Source organism: Bos mutus, chromosome 18, assembly GCF_027580195.1.
Source record: "Bos mutus isolate GX-2022 chromosome 18, NWIPB_WYAK_1.1, whole genome shotgun sequence".
Lineage (NCBI taxonomy): Eukaryota > Metazoa > Chordata > Mammalia > Artiodactyla > Bovidae > Bos > Bos mutus.
Genome location: NC_091634.1, coordinates 16,143,740 through 16,161,391, shown reverse-complemented (window position 1 = coordinate 16,161,391; position 17,652 = coordinate 16,143,740). Strand labels below are relative to the sequence as shown.

The window sequence follows — 17,652 nt, the reverse complement described above, 5'->3', positions numbered from 1 at the left end:
TGCCTCTCCTGTGTCTCCTGCATTGGCAGGCGGATTCATTACCAACCGGGTAGATCTTTAAATTTGGGCGGGACCTTGGAAGGGGGCGGGGTCCAGAATCTAGGATAGGCTCTCCCGCCCACCCAGGAGCTTTCCGTGGTACTGAACGGACTGCCCCTTCTAGGCCAGTATCAGCTAGGTTTCAGGCTGGACTCCAAGGAGACTTTGCAAATTTCACCTGCCTTCTACTCATACACAGTCACATACAACATCCATCCCTGACCTGTGAGCTCAGTGAGGGACAGGGAATCTTGAACTGTACTTCCCATTCCTGAGTCTTCATCCCTTCTTGGGGAGGCGATAGGAATCCCCCTGGAGTGTGGAAATTCAACCACGTGTCCCAGTAAGACTCATGTGTTGTCTGCGAGTGCATCCCATTTTGTGACATGCCAGAGCTATCCCTCTATACATTACTTGTTTCAAGAGGGTTGTTATGAGGATTAAAAGGAGTAATGTTTGTTGAGACACTGGAATTGTGCCTAGCATTTTGTAAGTATTTGTTGAATAAATTCTAAAATGACATGGGAGCAAACTCATAGCACCCTGTGGCAGGCACTGACCCAAGGGCTTCACATGCACTGGCACACTTAATCACCCCATGAAGTAGGCACTAGAGCTATCCTCATTAATAGATTAGGAAATGGAGGCAAAGAGACATTTCATCACATTTTCAAGGTCGCCATCTAGGAAGCGTTGGAGCTAGAAATTCAACCCAGAAAACCTGGCTCCAGTGCCCACACTCTTGGCCATTTTGCTAACCTCCTGGCTAATAATCCATGTACGTCCCATATGGTGTTCAGGTTGCTCACTGCAAAATTTCAAGTGGTACCATTCATCTCCTAGACATTGCAGATCACATTTTTACCACAGCTTCCCAGCAGATGGCAGCAATATGTTGTGTCCTAATATCAGGATAGCACAGTTTTCTGACAGACCTAAGGGAGGGAACAGTATTTCTATTTTTCCCAAAGGACCAATGAGCTCACGGTGGTGAGCTCTACGTAATATATACATATAAATATAGGTCATGTATATTAAATATAGACGTGAAAAGTATTGGGAGAAAGATGTCTACATGATGCAAGCTGGACACAATGTTACAGTTTATTAAGAAGCAGCTTCTGGGACTTCCCTGGCGGCCCAGTAGTTAAGACACCGTGCTTCCACTTCAACAGGCATGGGTTCAATCCCTGGTTGAAGAACTAAGATCCCACATTCCTCATAGTGCGGTCAAAAAAAAAAAAAAAAAAAGAACCCAGTTGGAAACATCATTCTGATCTGGTTTTAACATCAGGTCAGAAATCTATAACTAGCGCTACAATCAGGGGAAAACCTGCCTTTCTGTTTTCACAGCCAACAGTGATTAACAGGCTAACAATGGGTAAGGAGCTCTGAGCAGGTGGCATAGAAAATCAAAGGCCATTTTGCTCAATATGCTCAGTGCATAATTCCTTAAGAATATTTGCATTTTAATGGATATACTTAAGAGTAATTAGTTTAAAAAGTTTTATTGAAATTCCAGCAGGAAAAATAACTTTACTATTGCTGATTTGTTGCTCTTGTATCCCTAAGCCACTCTTATTTTCCCATTTAAAGCAATTGAATTCTTCTTCTAGTAAAGCAGTTTTCTTAGAGATATGTTGGGCTTCCCAGGTGGCTCAGTGGTAAAGAATCTGCCTGCCAATGCAGGAGACTCAAGAGGTGGGTTCAATCCTTGGGTCAGAAAGATTCCCTAGAGAAGAAAATGGCAACCCACTCCATATCCTTGCCTAGAAAATTCCACGGATGGAGGAACCTGGTGGGCCAGAGTCCATAGGTTCGCAGAGTCGGACACAACAGAGCACACACAAACACATACAAACATGTTATCGTTAGTGGTGTCTGTGTGTGTGAATGTGTGTTTTGAAACATGTTGGGATACATATATGTCAACAGAATCTAAGATACTATCAAAAATAATACCATTATTTTGTGTACCACAAAGGAAAAATATGCTGACATTAAACTAGGTCACATAATTGACTGTAAGATGAATTCCTATTAAGTTCTCCCTAGAATTGATGAAATGTGACATATTTCTATGAATTTTTCACGGGTCAGCTGCGAGTATGTGAGTACACACAGAGGCGCACACGTGCTGGTCCAAAGCAGCTCATGTGGGAGACTTGCGCTGGCACCGCCAATGACCCCACCTCCCAGTCTTCTTGTCTGTGGGTAGTACCCTCCTCCCCACAGATTCTGGGCTTGGCCACATGACGGACTTTGAGCAGTGTGGTGTCAGCAAGCATGATGTGAGCAGAGGCTTGTTCTCTTGGAGCTATCATGTGAAGGGATCCTGCTACCCTCCTGGAGGGACCAGAGAGAGATGCTCGGTTCACTCTCAGGGGTTTCAGCCATCTTGATCGAACTCTCAGACATGTGAGTGCCATTGTCCAGTCCAAGCAGGCCTCCAGCTGACTGCAGCCACATGAGTGACCAAAGCAAGACAGGAGAACTGCCCAGCCCAGCCCAGCCCAGACTGCAAAATCATGGCCATAAAAAGCGGTGGCTGTTTTAAGCCTTAGGTCTTAGGGTAGAGACACTGGGCCACACCCTCGAGTGTGCTTGGTTTGCTGTCCGAGAGAGGCTCCAAGCAGTGGGGGCTAACGTGGGTCAGAGGGCTCTCTGAAGGGATGAGATTGGAATGGAGGCCAGAGCAGAGGCTGTGGGGCAGATATGAGAAGAGGGCATTGTGGAGGCCTTCTGTCGTTAGTTAAGGTTTCTCCAGAAGCAGAGGCTGAGGTAAGGATTTGAGGACATGATTACCTGGAAGGGGTGAAAAACACTGGTGGGGGAAGCAGGAAGTGACACAGAAAAGGAAAAAGCTGCCACGAAAGGGCATGTTAGCAAGCCAGAACCACTGGGTAGAGAACTGGAGGTTCATCCCGTCAGGGAACTTTGAGAGCCCGTGTAGAACACACACAGTCATCCCCACTGATGCGGTGGGCCTGGAGCATTTACATACCATCTCCCTTCAGTCAGTCACTGGTTGAGGGCTACTGGAGTGGGAAGAGGCAAAGTGGGCACCAGTGGTCTGAGAAGGCCCACAGGCAAAGACTTGCGTGCTGGCCCTGGCGGTCAGACCACCAGGCGTTGAGCGGGGAGGGCGACAGGACGTGGACTTGGCCCCCCCACGGTGTTTGCTACAACACCCCACCCAGACACACTCACCCAAACACAGCTCCTCAGTCACTTCCCTGCACCCATGATGAGCGATTAGACAGTAACGGTTCCAATCCAGGTTGAGTTTAATCGGGAGCTTCAGAGAGGGGAAGGGATTCACTGGAAATACCGACGTCTGAGACAGGGGCCTGGCTGAGTTCCGACTTTAAAAGACCTAGGGGAACCTAACTTAGGAGAGTCCTTCCTATGTCAGGGACCTGAAGGGGCTGGGTCCCGGGGAGTTCACTGGGTCATCTTGGAGCTCTACTGGGATGGTACCAGAAGCTATTTTGGGGGATACTCCAAGTAACATGTAAGGGAGTTATATCTGGGGTTCCAGATGTAAAGAGCTGAGTTAGCAGAGGGGACCCCAAAAGATCCTGCTGGGGAAAGGGGGGGGTCTAGGGTGTTTCACAGAAACAATCAAGGGGCCTCGATTTCACAGAAATCATCAAGAGGGCTCCTTGTGGGTGGGAGAGGGGTATCATATACTGCCCCAAATATTGGGGACTGTTTACCCCTAGCAGCCATTTTGGGGTTTTAATGTAAGACCCCAAAGACTGGACATTGTCTACATACATTATCACGGATTTGCAACATTAGCATACGCTGGTTGTCCCACAGGACGGTGGGGACTGGAAAATCAGTCCAGGTTCTGGGTTTGCGTCCTAAGAGGACAGGCCTGGGGGTGCCACTCGGCTCCTCTTCAATAGCTGCCGGAGCTGTGGACAAAACAAGATGGGGAAGAAGTTTGAGAGGCTGCGGGAGAGATGGGGCAGGCGCACCCTGTGAAGTTGGAGGTTAGAGAGAAGTGAGTCGAGTCAGATGGGTTTGAAGGTCAAATGTGTGGGAATGGGGGTGAAGCCTCGTGCACACAATGAATCAAGGCTCCTGAGCAAAGGTGTTGCTGGCTGGGAGTTCCCACCTTGTGATTAGCATTGAGGACTGGGAGTCCAAGGGGAGAAGCTAGGAGTCAGAGTCACATTTGAGGGTCAGAAGTCCCACTCTGAAGTCAGGACTAAAAGTCAGGGGGCTAGAGGTTATCCTGGGGATCAAAGGTCACGCTTTAAGGTCAGGATTCAGGGTTAAAAGTAGAGGTCATACTCTGAGGTCAGGGTTTAAATAGATATCAGGAGGAGTCACCTTATCAGGCAAGGGAGCAGACACTGAGGTCCAAGATCACTTTTGTTTTGGCTGTGCTGCATGGCATGTGGGACCTTAGTTCCCAGACCAGGAATCAAACCCAATCCCCTTGCAGTAGTAGTGGGAAGTCTTAACCACTGGACTGCCAGGGAAGTCCCTCAAGGTCACATTTTGAAGTCGGGGTCGGAGAAGGGTCAAGGTCACCTTCTGAGACCACAAATCACCCTCTAAAGGCAGAAATGGATGGGGTCAGAGGTTCACCCTGCAGTAGGGGCTGGCTCAGTGCTCACCCCCTCGGGGCCCGGCCCAGGCCGTAGCAGGTGGACAGGCTGCTCATTCTCCAGGTTGCGCAGTGTTGGATCCGCTCCAGCTGCCAGCAGGCACCGCACAATGGCCTCCTGGGCCGGCCCAGGGGGCAGGGCGGCTGCCATGTGGAGGGCGGTGTTCCCATGGGCCTGGAGACAGTGAGGGGAGGACTGCTAAGGATGCACTCAGCTGGCTTGGGCTCTCGACCTAACACTCTCTATATTGCCACGTTCACGTCCCACATGTCCCCTCTCACGTCCCAGAGCCCTGCTCCATACCACATTCCACACAGCCCTCTGTCTATGTCCAACATGTGCCTCTGGTCTAGGTCCACATCCTATACATCGTCCCCTCCACAGCCACAGCCCACAGGACCCCCAGCATCCAGCTGCCCGTCTCTCACATCTCACCCAGTCTGCACATTCCAGCCCAGGCCCCTACCTTCATGTTGACAAAGGCCCGCGGGTCTCCCCGTGGCAGTGCCAGTAGCAGCTGAACCAGGGTCGGGTTGGCAGCCTGCACAGCCAAGTGCAGAACAGTCTTGTTGCTCTTGATTTCCTGTGGGGAGGGAAATGGCAGAGGTCAGGCCAGTCCTCATACCCAGGCCTCCAGCCATGGAACCCAAGAGCCTTTAGAGACTCTGTTCCTCTTTTGCAAGCACCCATATGTAGATCGGAGAAGGCAATGGCACCCCACTCCAGTACTCTGGAAAATCCCACGGACAGAGGAGCCTGGTAGGCTGCAGTCCACAGGGTCACTAAGAGTTGGACACGACTGAACAACTTCACTTTCACTTTTCACTTTCATGCATTGGAGAAGGAAATGGCAACCCACTCTAGTGTTCTTGCCTGGAGAATCCCAGGGACAGCGGAGCCTAGTGGGCTGCCGTCTATGGGGTCACACCGAGTGGGATACGACTGAAGCGACTCAGCAGCAGCAGCATATGTGCATTATACAGTTGTATGCACTGTGCACTCTATAAGAATACCAGATTTAAGGGGGTGCCATTCAGATCATGGAGCAGTGGTAAAGACTTTGCCTGCCAATGCAGGAGACACAAGAGACATGGTTTTGATCCCTGGGTTGGGAAGATCCCCTGGAGGGGGAAATTGCAACCCACTCCAGTATTCTTGCCGGGAAAATCCCACGGACAGAGGAGCCTTGTGGGCTACAGTCCATGGGCTTGTAAAGAGTTGGACACAACTGAGCAATTGACCGAACACAAGCACACATTCAGATCATAAGCACCACTGAACTGTATATTCATTAAGACAGTTTTCCAGCTCAGGTATCATTGAGAAAAAGACTCCTTTTCTAGTCCTCCAAAGGAGCTCTCTGGATCTCTGGACTAGCAGCTGCCCTGGCCAGCCCACATTCTACTGAACACCATAAAATGCACCCACATCCCACATGGACTATTTTATCTACAAGGATGACAGCTGAGAAGCATTTATCAGTGGACTACCTCAGCCTATATCTACTTCCATATTGAGAAGCTCTCTTCATATTTTGAAGCAAATAAAGACATTTTCCACAATGAAACTTTATTATGTGCCTTCAAAGAATCCCTCATGATAATAAACATGAAAAACTATGTGTTTAGACATAGAAAACATACTTACTAAAGGGAAACAGGGTGGGGGAGGATAAATTAGGAGTACTCTTGCCTGCAAAATCCCATGGATGGAGGAGCCTGGTGGGCTGCGGTCCATGGGGTTGCTAAGGGTCGGACATGACTGAGCAACTTCACTTTCATGCATTGGAGAAGGAAATGGCAACCCACTCCAGTGTTCTTGCCTGGAGAATCCCAGGGACGGGGCAGCCTGGTGGGCTGCCGTCTATGGGGTCGCAGAGTCGGACACGACTGAAGCGACTTAGCAGCAGCAGCAGAAACAAACTACTACATATAAAATAGACAAACAAGGTCCTACTGTGTAGCACAGGGAACTAGACTTAACATCGTGTAATAGACCATAATGGAAAAGAATATGAAATAGAATATGCATATATTATACAAATAAATCACTTTGCTGTGTACCTGAAACTAACACAACATTGTAAATCAACTATACTTCAATAAAAAATTTTTTAAAAAGGGAAAAAAAAAGACATATCATTGCAATGTGTGGGCTTTATTTGGATCATAGTTTTTTTGTTTTTTTTAATGAAAAAAATAAATGTATGTTACTGTGCTTGCATGCTCAGTCACTAAGTTGTGTCAGAATCTTTGTGATCCCATGGACTACAGCCTGCCAGGCTCCTTTGTCCATGGGATTTTCCAGGCAAGAATACTGGAGTGGGTTGCTATTTCCTTCTTGAGGGGATCTTTCCAACCCAGGGATGGAACCCTCGTCTCCTGCTTGGCAGGCGGACTCTCTACTGCTATGCCACCTGAGAAGCCCATATGTTACTTTAGAGCTGAACAAAAATTTGAACACAAGATATTTGATATTATGAGACTGTTAATTTTTTTAAGGTGGAATAATGGTACTGAGGTTAAAAAGAATCCTTATCTTTTAAGACAAATATTTATGGGTATAATTTTACCCATAAAACTATAAGCTTGGATTTACTTAAAAATAATACAGGGAAGTGGAGAAGTGAATGGAATAGGACTAGCTTTGAGTTGCTGGTTATTTATGTTGGGTAGGTGGAGTTTATTATATCAATACCATTTTCTGTACTTTATCTGTGTTCAAAGTTCTTTAAAACAAAAAAAATCCAAAATAATGAGTGGATGTGTAATTCTTTCAGCCAGCCTTTGAAGGAGCTACTGTCAGGAAGGAGGAGAATATATGTAGTAAGAGCTGGATTATAGGGTCAGGCCACCTGGGCTTGGATTCCCTCTCTGACACTTACAAGGTACAAGATTTTTGAGTCCTTGAGCCTCAGTTTCATTATCATTAAAATGGAGAAGGCAATAATAGCACACACATCAAAGCATGTTTGTGAGGATTCAATTAGCTAATCGGTGAAACTCAGTGTTTAATAATTGTTAAGTGCTTGATAAATATAAGCTAAAATCATTAATATTATTCCCAGTTGACAACTGGGACACAGAGAAGTGAAGTAACATGTTTAAGTTCACGCCACTGACAAGGGGCAAGTCAGCATTTATTTAGCTTTCTTGGACATTCAAGAGCTCCCATCTCACATGCCCTCTGGGGGCTAGCTGTCCACTGCCCAGCTCACCTGGCTGGTGTGATCCGCACCCATGTGCAGCAACATCTTGACGCAAGCCAGCCTGTCCTGGGCCTGGGTACTCAGTACTGGGGGATATAGGTCAGGTGGGTGCATAGCCACGTTGAGGGCCAGGATGGCTGTGTGGAGTGGGGTGAGGCCTGCAGAGCAGAGACAGTGAGGACTCTATATCTGGAGCACTCCCCTGACCCAGCCCCACCTGCCACAACACCCTGCCCACCATTCAACTTACCCTCAAAGTCTCTGGCTTCTATGTCAACTCGAACCCCTGAGTTAATTACAGCCTGGAGGAGAAGGCAGAGAGCTGGCTTAGAGTCTCTCCAGGCCATGTAGCCCTGAAACTCAGGATCTAGGCAATCTAGCCCATCCCATTCATCCCATCTGCCAAACGGACATACCGAGAGGACTCTTGGGAGCCCATACGTAGCGGCCACGTGTAAGACAGAACGTCCTTGATGGTCAGTGGCGTTGGGTTCCGCTCCCAGGTTCAGTAGATCCTCCACAATCAGGGGTTGGTTGGCAGCAGCAGCCACCAGAAGAGGGGTCTGCAGGTGTCAGGAAAGGTCAGTCTGGGCCCCCCATCCTCTACCCTCTGAAAACCAGGGACCCAGGCCCTCAGCCCTTTTGTCCTCAGATCCAGGAGACCACGCCTCCAGCCCTCACCTTGCCCTTATGCTCACGAATGTCTAGATGTCTGTACGCTTGGAGCATCTCAGCTGCGGCGTATGCTGCCCAGCGCAACCCCCGCGCAGCAAACAGGTGCAGGAGCCTAGGGACAGGTGGGGGGCAGCAATGAGCACAGCACCCCAACTGAGCAGGGAGCCCGCAGACTCCACTCCCCTGTACTCACGTGTCTCCCTCCTCATCCTGCGCCAGCAGCTTTTGGGGCCCTAGAGCCAGCATGTGAGCACGGGCGGTGTCCAGGGATGGTCCAGTGACCACAGGAGGCAACTGTGGAGGTCCTGAGGGGAGCCCAGAAGCCCTCCAGGATCCTGCCTGTGGCAGGGAAGGGTCTGCATAGAGCCGAGTGTCCAGGGGGTCCTGAAGGGTACAGAGGGTGGGGAGAGCCAGTCAGCTGAGAATTCCCTCTTTCCACCACACACATATACATACAGAGTGCTAGGCAGAGTGGCTGGATGTTCCATCTGCGGCCAGTAACCCTGGACCTTTGGGCCTTGGTTTTGCCCATCTGAGGAATGGGCTCCTGACCCAGACATCTCAGAATGCTGTGCTGCATAAGGGCAACTGGGCATCTCAGGGACCCTTCAGCATCCAGTTCCCATTGTCAGTCTCACCTCCATCCCTAGGGGAAATGAACACGGCCGCCCTGGGTCCGAGGGTGAGTAGAAGTCAGGAGTCAGAAAACTTTCAGCAGCAGAAGCAGGATAAGAGTAGAGGCTGTCCGTGTAGGCAGCATGCTTGTTGGGGTCCCAGTCTACAAAGCCAGTGGGGGGCGCCAGGCTGCCAAGTCCAGAACCCACAGTCTCCTGGTGTGCTGGGAAGTGAGTATGGCCTGTGTGTGAGAGGAGGAGGAGGGGCAGGCCTGGTTACCAGAGCCAGGGAAGTAGCAGCCCAGACAGGAGCTGTATGAGGGCCCAGCGTCCCCAGGATACAGAAAGCTAGTACTTCTGGGGCACCAAAGGGCTGGAGGTTTGGACTGTGGGAGCCTAAATGCCTGAACACTGAATGAGGGCCTAGACTCCAGGCTGGGAGCCTGGACCCCAGGACTACGTGCATAAACTACTGAGCTCCAGAGAATCTGGGAGATGAAACTTCTACCAGGTCTCAGCAAGAATGAGGGCCTAACACCTAAGTTCTGGAAAGTTCTAAGAGCAGGGATGTTTGAGTCCCTGGGGGAACCAAGTGAGTTTCCAGACTTACCAGCTTCACCCTCATTCACAGATGAAGTCAGGGGCTGGGCCAAGGGAGGTGGGAACTGTCCCTGCAGAGGCCAAAACAAAAAGAAACAAGGGGGAATTTATCCAGCAGACTTCTCGGTACCCATTCCCCACCTACAAGGCATCTAAGTCAGGACTACATCTCTCGTCAGCCCTGAGGGCCCTTGCCCACCAGGACATGACCTCATGGGAGTTGTAGTTTATAGGGCGTCCTGGGGCTCACCGGTAGCGCACAGGTGTCTGGCTGCTGCTGGCGGCGCCTCTGTTCTTCTAGCAGCTTCTTCACCGTCTGTGACGGGCAATGGCTGCGCTCATTCCGGCTCACTGCGGGGTGAGGAGGGAGGGAAGTTATCAGGGGTCTTTAAGTCACCCAAGGGCGCGGGGGAGTGGATCTGAACATCCTCCTCGCCCTCCCGCGCGGAAAAAACTGGCACATTGCTGTCGCCTGAGAACTCCAAAGCCAATCTAAGATTTCGGGTGCAGCGCCGCAGCCGCCTCCGCCGTTTCCTTCCTTTTGCTCCGCACTTTCCCCTCTGACCCAACTTTCCACCAGCGTCGTGGAAACTAAGGAAGGGGGTGGAGGGCGCCCTCTGCAGCTCCCCTCCCTCTGACCGCCACTTCCGTGAAAAATCCCACCGCACCCCACCCCCAGATCTCTCAGTCCTGAGGAATTCGGGGGAATGCCGGGCTTCCCTTCACAGAGACGCACATGCAGGTTCCCAAATCTCTCTGCCCTAGAAGCTGCCCTGATACTTTTCCTCGGGAAACCAGATATCCGAGTCCCCAGCCTCTCTCCCTGAGGAACCACGAAGTCGACAGCCCCTTGGCTCTTCAGGGATCCAAAAGTTCGGACCTTGCCCCCTTCTTCAGACGCAGGAGTCTAAACCCCACCCCACAGGAGTCTGGGAGACTCTCAACTGCTACCCCAGGACCCACGAGTCCGGGCCTCAGCCTACTCCCCTCTAGGACCTGGGAGTCCCAGTTTCCAGACTCCTTGTTCACGCGACCCCAGAAGCCTGGGCCCTCGGCCCTCACCCGGCTCGGGCGGAAAAAGGGTTAAGCGCGGGAGGGCGGACTCGGAAACAGCCCAGACGCGACGCGCTGACGTCACGGCGCACACGCAAGGGAATCTTCCACCTCCCGCTTCCTCTCTACCCCATACACCAGGTGTCCGGCTCCGAAACGCAATGCGTGGCCAAGCGTGGCGCTCGTAGAATCCCCGCACATGGGGAATTCCTGCTCAGCCCGGGGACCCGGGCCGGGTGGCGATTCGGGAAATCCCAGGGTGGGAGCAGGGTCACGGGCCGAGAGCATCCCTGCAGCCAAGCCTCGGACCTTGCCTATCCAGACCTTGGCCAATTTCAAACGCCCCCAAGGACTCAATCCAGCCTCTTCTAGAGTATGGCGGCTGGGTCGCCAGCCCCTCCTTCTAGGACCTAGGCAGGGCTCCGGGTTCCCAGCACTTTCACTCCCAGAACCTAAGATTCCGGATCCCCAGTCCTTTAGCTCTCCAGACACGGAACCCAGAATCCCAGCCGCTCCGGCATCACGACCCAGGACTCTGCACCCTCTGCCCCCTGCACACGTTGGGTTCTCACTCTCAGCTTGATGCTAGACCCCTCACTCTTGATGTCCATCTCCGTCCCTCAGAACCTCAGGAGTCCGTTCCCCAGCTCCTCTCTTAGGGGCCGAGCGTACTTCACCTCCCCGCCCCCCAGTTACCTCGGGGATTCCGTGGTGCTGATTGCGGGCCCCCAGGGCCCCGGCCTCGGCGCTGCGCCAGCCTCGCTGCTTCCCCGCGGAGCCGCCGCCGGGTCCCCGATCTTGGGCCGGGTCCCCCCGCGAGTTTTTAAACGGAGGTTCTGGCCCCGCCCAGTCCTGGGCAGGGCCCCTCCCACAAGCCCGGGAGTCCCCGCGGTGCGCTCGAGCGAATCTGGTGTCTGAATGGGCGGGCTCATTTGAAGGCCCGACTCCGAAGTCTCCTGGGAAAGAGGAATTGGGAACCCTATCTTTGGTCTGAGGGAGAAGGTTCCTGGGGTGGCGGACTCCTGAAGGAGGAGGGAACTGGGGACCCGAATTCCTGGATCTTTGTCCAAGTGGATGTTGGAGGCCTTGACTTCAAGGCCCTGGGCTGGTGGAGGGTTGGAGGACGCTGCCAGTAATACCAGGTCCAGGGAGAAGGGGGCTGGGGTTCTGGACTCCTTGGTCTCAAGGGAGGAAAGGTCTATAGGTAGAGTGATATAGGTGGACTCAAGTTTCCCCTCTTCCCCACATCACCTTCTTTTTCAGAGGCCAATTCTCATTTGTTCATTCGTCGTTAAAAAGAATTTATTACTGCAAGGGAGGCACTTTGCTGGGTGCTGTGGTGTAGCTGTGAACCAAGCAGGCAGGAATTCCCAGCCCTAGAACAGACTGTCATTCCAGTGGGAGGCTCGTTTCTCAGTTCCCATCTTGGTGACCATGTAAATCACATTTCTCCCCTGCGTTCAAGACTGTGCTCTCCTAATTCTCCTCCCTCACTTGCTGCTCCTTCCGTTTTCCTGCCTGTTTACTCCTCTTCACCCTTTCTTGGTGCTGGGGGAGGTAGTGTTGCTCCTCTGTCTCTACTCACTTCCTTGATGATCTCATCCAGTCTTATGGCTTTAAATACCATCCATGAGCCATCAGTCCCCAAATTTACATCTCCAGACCAGACATCCGTGAACTCAAAAGAGGCCGCTGTGGTCATTCAGCTTCTCCACAGGGAGCTCTATCAGGCATTTCCAACTCAGTTTGCCAAACCTGGGCACTTTTTCATCTAAACCTGCTTCCCCTCCTTCTCCATCCTGTCAAAGGATTCTCTGTCCTTCTTAGTTGCTCAGACCAGAATCTTCGGTCATCCTGGATCCCTCTCTCTCATACACACTCATATCCACTCCATCAGCAAGTTTTGTCGTCTCTACTTTAAAAATCTTGCCAGAATCTCCCCAGTGCCCACACCCTGGTCTACCTGTCATGTCTCACCTGGACAATCATAGCACCCTCACTGGTCTCTCTGACCCTCCCCCTGGTTTGTCCCTGAAGGCAGTCAGAGGGATCCATCACCTCTCCCCCTCCCACACAGACACACAGGAAGCAGGTGGCCTTGTCACCAGCAGGGTGACATCCGCTATTGCTGCCTCTCCACTCCCCCATTGTTCCTCAGGACTTCTCTGGACCTAAGCCCTTTGAGAGGTCCCTTCCAGCCCCCAGCCCACCATGGTCCCGCCAGGCAACATCCTGTTCCTGCTTTTGCTCCCAGGTGATGCCAGTGGTTACGGGGGCTGGAGGGGGTGGTGTTAGAGTTTTGTGAACAGGACAGTTTGGGGTGGCATCTGAAGGGAGGGGTGCTGAGGGCGGGTCCTTCTCTCAGTGCCCTTTCCTTTCCAGAAATAAACTTCTGGGCCGCTTCTTTGGGAAGGGAAGCTGAATTTGGATGGCTGCCTGTCCACCCCCTTCTATTGCTGGGTCTCTGCCTCTACTTCTGATTTCCTGTCTCTCTCTGGGTCTCTGGGCGCTCCCCTCCCACTTGGCCCCTCTTCTCATTTGATCTCTCTGGAGTGGAGGTGATTTCTCAGGGCATCTCCTTTCCCTGCACCCTGTTTTGAGAACCACCTCTGCCCACTGATGTGCCTTCCCTCTCCTTTCACAGTGGCTACAGCTCAGATGACCCCAGGTGAGAAATCAACACCCCCTCCCCTTCACGGCATCACTTCAGGTCCTCCTTCCATTCCTAAAGTGTGGCCTGTGAGTCCGGAATCTCACTTCTCATCCTCTAGTTGGAGCCACCAGAGGATCTGCAGCCCTCTCTGGGTCCCCACTTCACCATCCTCATCACCAAACTGAAGGCCCAACAATGAGCCAACCCCCCGACCTGTCTTCAGGGGTACTCACTGTGCCCAAAGCACAGTCCTGGGAGCCCTAGGACATCCCCAGCTTCTCTCTGAATCTCCATCGCCCCTCTCCTTCCCCAGGAATTCTGGGACATCCACCCCCAAAGGGATTTCCTTTGTATCCTATGCCTGAAGCCCAGCCTTGAGTGTCTGGAACCCCCCTCAGCCGCCTTCTTGTCTTGGTCCCCACCCTTCAGGTTCCTGTTCCGGATGTGGGCCCCTCTCTCTGCCACTCCTGGCAGGCCTTGTGGCTGCGGATGCTGTTGTGTCACTGCTAATTGTGGTGGTGGTGTTTGTGTGTGCGCGCCTACGCAGCAGGCCCACCCAAGGTGAGAGTAGGGACAGGGCTGGGCCTAAAGGGACAAGATGTCCCCAGGGAGGGGGTCCCCAGGGTGGGGCCCCCCTTGGGCAAGCCCTCGAGGTTCCGGGGAAACCCTGGGGGCGGTGCTTGGGGGAACTCCTGAGAAAACCCCTGAGGCTGGGGGTCCCCAAGGGGGTGGAAGTGTGGGTGGGAGGTGGGTGGTCAGGCCTCGTGTTTGCTCTCCCCCACCCCCAGAAGATGACAAAATCTACATCAACATGCCTGGCAGGGGTTGACTTCCCTGTAACTGCGAGTTTTGACTTCTGACCCTCTCATCCTGCATGTGGGTGGCAGCACAAGAAAATCCACCCTGCTTTGGGGCTGGAATAAAGCCATTGAAATACGTCTTGTTCTAATTCTTTCTCAAAGGCTCCTTCTCATTTACCTGTTTTCTGGGTCCTTGATCCCCCAGGACTCCATATATCCCTATCCCATCAGCCCAGGGATCTGGAATAACTCAGCATTGTTTGTGTCCTCCAATGTTTATTTGGGGGCAGTAGTGGGGAGAGGTCTGACATCTCATAGAGGCCACTCTGTGGATCTGTGTCTTGATGGGATTAGGAGTAGAGTGCTGCGCATGCATCAGGAATGACTGGATCCAGGCCTCAGGTCGTTGACTGCCCTGCTTTGGACTCATTTGTAATACGCCCTCTGTGTGTTGAGGTCGCTGTAGACATCTGTCCTCTGGCCTTGGAGCTCCTAAGGGATGGACAGGGTGTGGACCATCAGTGAAAGGACCACCAGGGTATGGACCAAATAAACTGAAAATCTAGCTTTCTTCCAGGGGCTGGCAAGGCCCCTGGCAGCTTTTTCAACTTTGTAGCCATGAAAGAGATCTGGGATTTTATTCAAGGGCATTCAATGTTCCCCTCTTCCCTGTGCCTCACCATTACGCCCCAGGCAAGGGGCCTTTGGGTGTGCTCTTCTCTCTGCCTGGAACACCAGTTCCCCAGATATTCCCATGGGAGGTTCCTTCTCCCCCCTTCTAGTCTCAGCTCATGGAATTTTCTCAGAGAGGCATTTCTTTTTTCCTTTGACCACATGGCATGTGGAACAGAGACCAAACCCGGGCCCCCTGCATTGGAAGCACAGAGTCTTAACCACTGGACCACCAGGGAATTCCCTGAGAGGCATTTCTTGGTTTCCTCATCTCTAGTTTCTCCTCCTCACACCCCAGTCATTGTCACATCAATCTGCTTTATTTTCTTCACACTGCCTCCCCAAGTGATCTTGTTAGTTTGCTTCAAGACTGTCTCTCCAGCTAGGATGTAAGCTCGCCAGCATCTAGCCTAAACAAGCCCTCAACAAATTTCACCAAAGGAATAATAAATTGGGGCTTTGCCCTAAAATGTCACTGCCTCCCAGTAACTGGGAATTCCCTTGAGTCTTCTGGTCCTCATGGAGCCAAACTTGAGATTCTTATACTTTACAGAGAGACTTTCAAGCCACAAGTGGGACAAACCAGAGCTGGTTGCAGACAAGTAAAACAGACTTCACAGAGCAGGGTTCACAGTGGGGGTGAGGTAAGGGTCTGTGGCCCCAAGATGCCGGCCCCAGATAGAATCCCTAAAATCACATACAAATGCCTGGTCTGGGAGTTCATCTTTCTGGAGAGGGTCTGTTTGTCTTCCATTAGATTCTCAGAGGAACTCATGACCCCGTAAAGGGTTAAGAATAACACTGACACGGTGTGGGAGATGGAAAGATGACATTTGCATCATGGTTCTTATTTGCGGCCTGTGGGATCTAGTTCCCTAACCAGGGATTGAACCTGAGCTCCCTGCATTGCGAGCGCGGAGTCTTAGCCATTGGACCACCAGGGAAGTCCCTGTATCATAGCTCTTAAGGAGGGTTTCAAGGATACTTGCACTGCCCATAGATTATATACACAGTTTTACATTTTTAGTATGGATTTTTCAAAGGATTTTCTCTGGCTTTTGTCAGTTTCTCAAAAGGAGACAAGATCTGCTCCCTGCCCCCCACTATTAATTCTAAAACTCCTCATTTTAAAGTTACCAAATTGGGTTGAATTATATCCTCTGCTCTTCGGAGGACTTCTCTGAGAAATCAGCATGTCCTGGCTGGGCTTTTCCTGCCTTCTGGCTGAGGCAAACCATCCCTGAATTTCCCCTCTGTACATTTTAAACTGAGCCTAAGGTCATGACTGATCACTGAAAGCAGTTTTGGACGCTTCATCTTCAATGTTTGAGGAGCTCCTGAGAAAGTGGCTTCAGGGTCTGGGTTCTGCGGGGACTGCGGGAGGGCCATTTCGGACAGACAACCACAGGGCTGGAGTGAGAGATGAAGCAAGAACTTGGTTTCCTTACCTGATAAGGCGACTCTGTCTCCGGGATGTGCTGTTTCCGGGTCACTGCTTGGGGGTGGGGTGAGAATTGGGACTATTTTCTTGTTCCAAAGTCAGTCCCTCCATCACCTCTCTTTGGGTGGTTGTGACTTGGGAGCTTACCCTTCCCTTGCCAGGCAAGTCCTCAGAGGGTCCCAGGCCATCCCCAGCCAGCCCCACTCACCCTCCGTAGCCCCTCGCCCCCGAGGGACCAGCCGACCCAGGTAGTACACAGCCAGAGCGATGAGGAGGGTCAGCATCAGGTCCCCCAACACGATCCCTGCCAGCACACCTGGGCTCACCGAGGAGCAGTTGCATTCTGGGAATGGATGTGGTACAGGAGTCAGGGGAGACCACTGGGAGTGGGAATTGGGAGGAGGTGTCAGTCATCGGAGGGGATGTGTGGAGAGACTGGGGAAGGGTCCAGAGGTGGAGTGATCTTTGGGAGGTAGGGCGGGGGATTGCAGGGTCTAGACCTACCACTCTGGGCCTGGACGAGGCTGAGACCTGAGGAGAGGAAAAGAAGGTAAACTGAGACACGAGGCTGTGACTGCGGAGTAGGCATAGAAGCTGGGGAGGGTGTCTCCTGATCCCCGGTGGGCACGAGAGGGACCTGGGGGCTGTCCTCAAGGCCTCTGGACTGTGTTCCTTCTACATCGACTTGTCCTTTCGCAACACTCTTAGAGTCCCCTCCCTCTGCTTCTCCCCGAGGCTAAATCTTGGGGTGGGTAGGGGCGCAGGCTCTGGGAGAGACTCATAGGGTTTGGGGGGCTGGGGATCTGCTGCAGTTCCAACACTCCCCCGCCCCACTTCGATTCTCTCTTTCCGCCCAGCTCCATGCCCTGCCCTGTGCTGAGCCCAGAAGCTGCAGAAGCCCCCAACTCACCACCCACAGTCAGAAGGAGAGATAGGAGCCTGTCGGAGGGTCTAAGGCCCTCCATGATGCAGGCAACGCTGCTGGACACCACAGTCCAAGGCGGGTGGGATGTGGCGTAGTGTCCAACCCAGTAAAGGAGGAAGTCTGAGGTGGGTGGTGGCAGGAGGGAGGAGGGGACAATGGGGGAGGAGGAACAGAGACAGGCAGACATCATCAAAGAGAATTAGGCCCAGACACCCCAGGCTGCAGCCTCCAGTGGTTAGAATGAAGGGCAATGGGCGCATGTGTCCATTCAACCTTCACCCCCAGACAGAGGTCTGCCATCGTTGTCACAGGAGGGGCTCTGGCTGACCGTGATTGGAGCTAATCTC

General features: G+C 52.3%; 3 protein-coding genes across 5 annotated transcripts; 1 reads left to right on the top strand and 2 right to left on the bottom strand.

The window, feature by feature from the left end:
* Positions 1–3,308: 3,308 nt before the first annotated feature.
* On the bottom strand, positions 3,309–10,817 carry NFKBID (NFKB inhibitor delta). 2 transcript variants are annotated; one of them, XM_070387933.1, is made up of 11 exons: positions 10,498–10,817; positions 10,012–10,112; positions 9,772–9,832; positions 8,741–8,931; positions 8,554–8,659; positions 8,289–8,435; positions 8,123–8,174; positions 7,882–8,030; positions 5,131–5,247; positions 4,674–4,838; positions 3,309–3,962 (listed from the first exon to the last, which is right to left on the bottom strand). In XM_070387933.1, the coding sequence occupies exons 3-11, from the start codon at positions 9,784–9,786 to the stop codon at positions 3,909–3,911; spliced, it is 996 nt and encodes a 331-aa protein (XP_070244034.1). In that variant the 5' UTR covers positions 9,787–9,832; positions 10,012–10,112; positions 10,498–10,817; the 3' UTR covers positions 3,309–3,908. The 2 variants fall into 2 exon arrangements, with proteins under 2 accessions (XP_070244034.1, XP_005908274.1); XM_005908212.3 differs by lacking the exons at positions 9,772–9,832; positions 10,012–10,112; positions 10,498–10,817 and adding an exon at positions 9,186–9,318.
* A 2,117-nt stretch (positions 10,818–12,934) lies between these two features.
* Positions 12,935–14,416, top strand: HCST (hematopoietic cell signal transducer). Its single transcript, XM_005908213.3, has 4 exons — positions 12,935–13,068; positions 13,459–13,482; positions 13,897–14,028; positions 14,256–14,416. The coding sequence occupies exons 1-4, from the start codon at positions 13,026–13,028 to the stop codon at positions 14,294–14,296; spliced, it is 240 nt and encodes a 79-aa protein (XP_005908275.1). The 5' UTR covers positions 12,935–13,025; the 3' UTR covers positions 14,297–14,416.
* Positions 14,417–14,529: 113 nt separating this feature from the next.
* TYROBP (transmembrane immune signaling adaptor TYROBP) lies at positions 14,530–17,437 on the bottom strand. 2 transcript variants are annotated; one of them, XM_005908214.3, is made up of 5 exons: positions 17,291–17,437; positions 16,885–16,911; positions 16,589–16,723; positions 16,388–16,434; positions 14,530–14,759 (listed from the first exon to the last, which is right to left on the bottom strand). In XM_005908214.3, the coding sequence occupies exons 1-5, from the start codon at positions 17,343–17,345 to the stop codon at positions 14,694–14,696; spliced, it is 330 nt and encodes a 109-aa protein (XP_005908276.1). In that variant the 5' UTR covers positions 17,346–17,437; the 3' UTR covers positions 14,530–14,693. The 2 variants fall into 2 exon arrangements, with proteins under 2 accessions (XP_005908276.1, XP_005908277.1); XM_005908215.2 differs by having other exon boundaries at positions 16,388–16,431; positions 17,291–17,434.
* Positions 17,438–17,652: the final 215 nt, after the last annotated feature.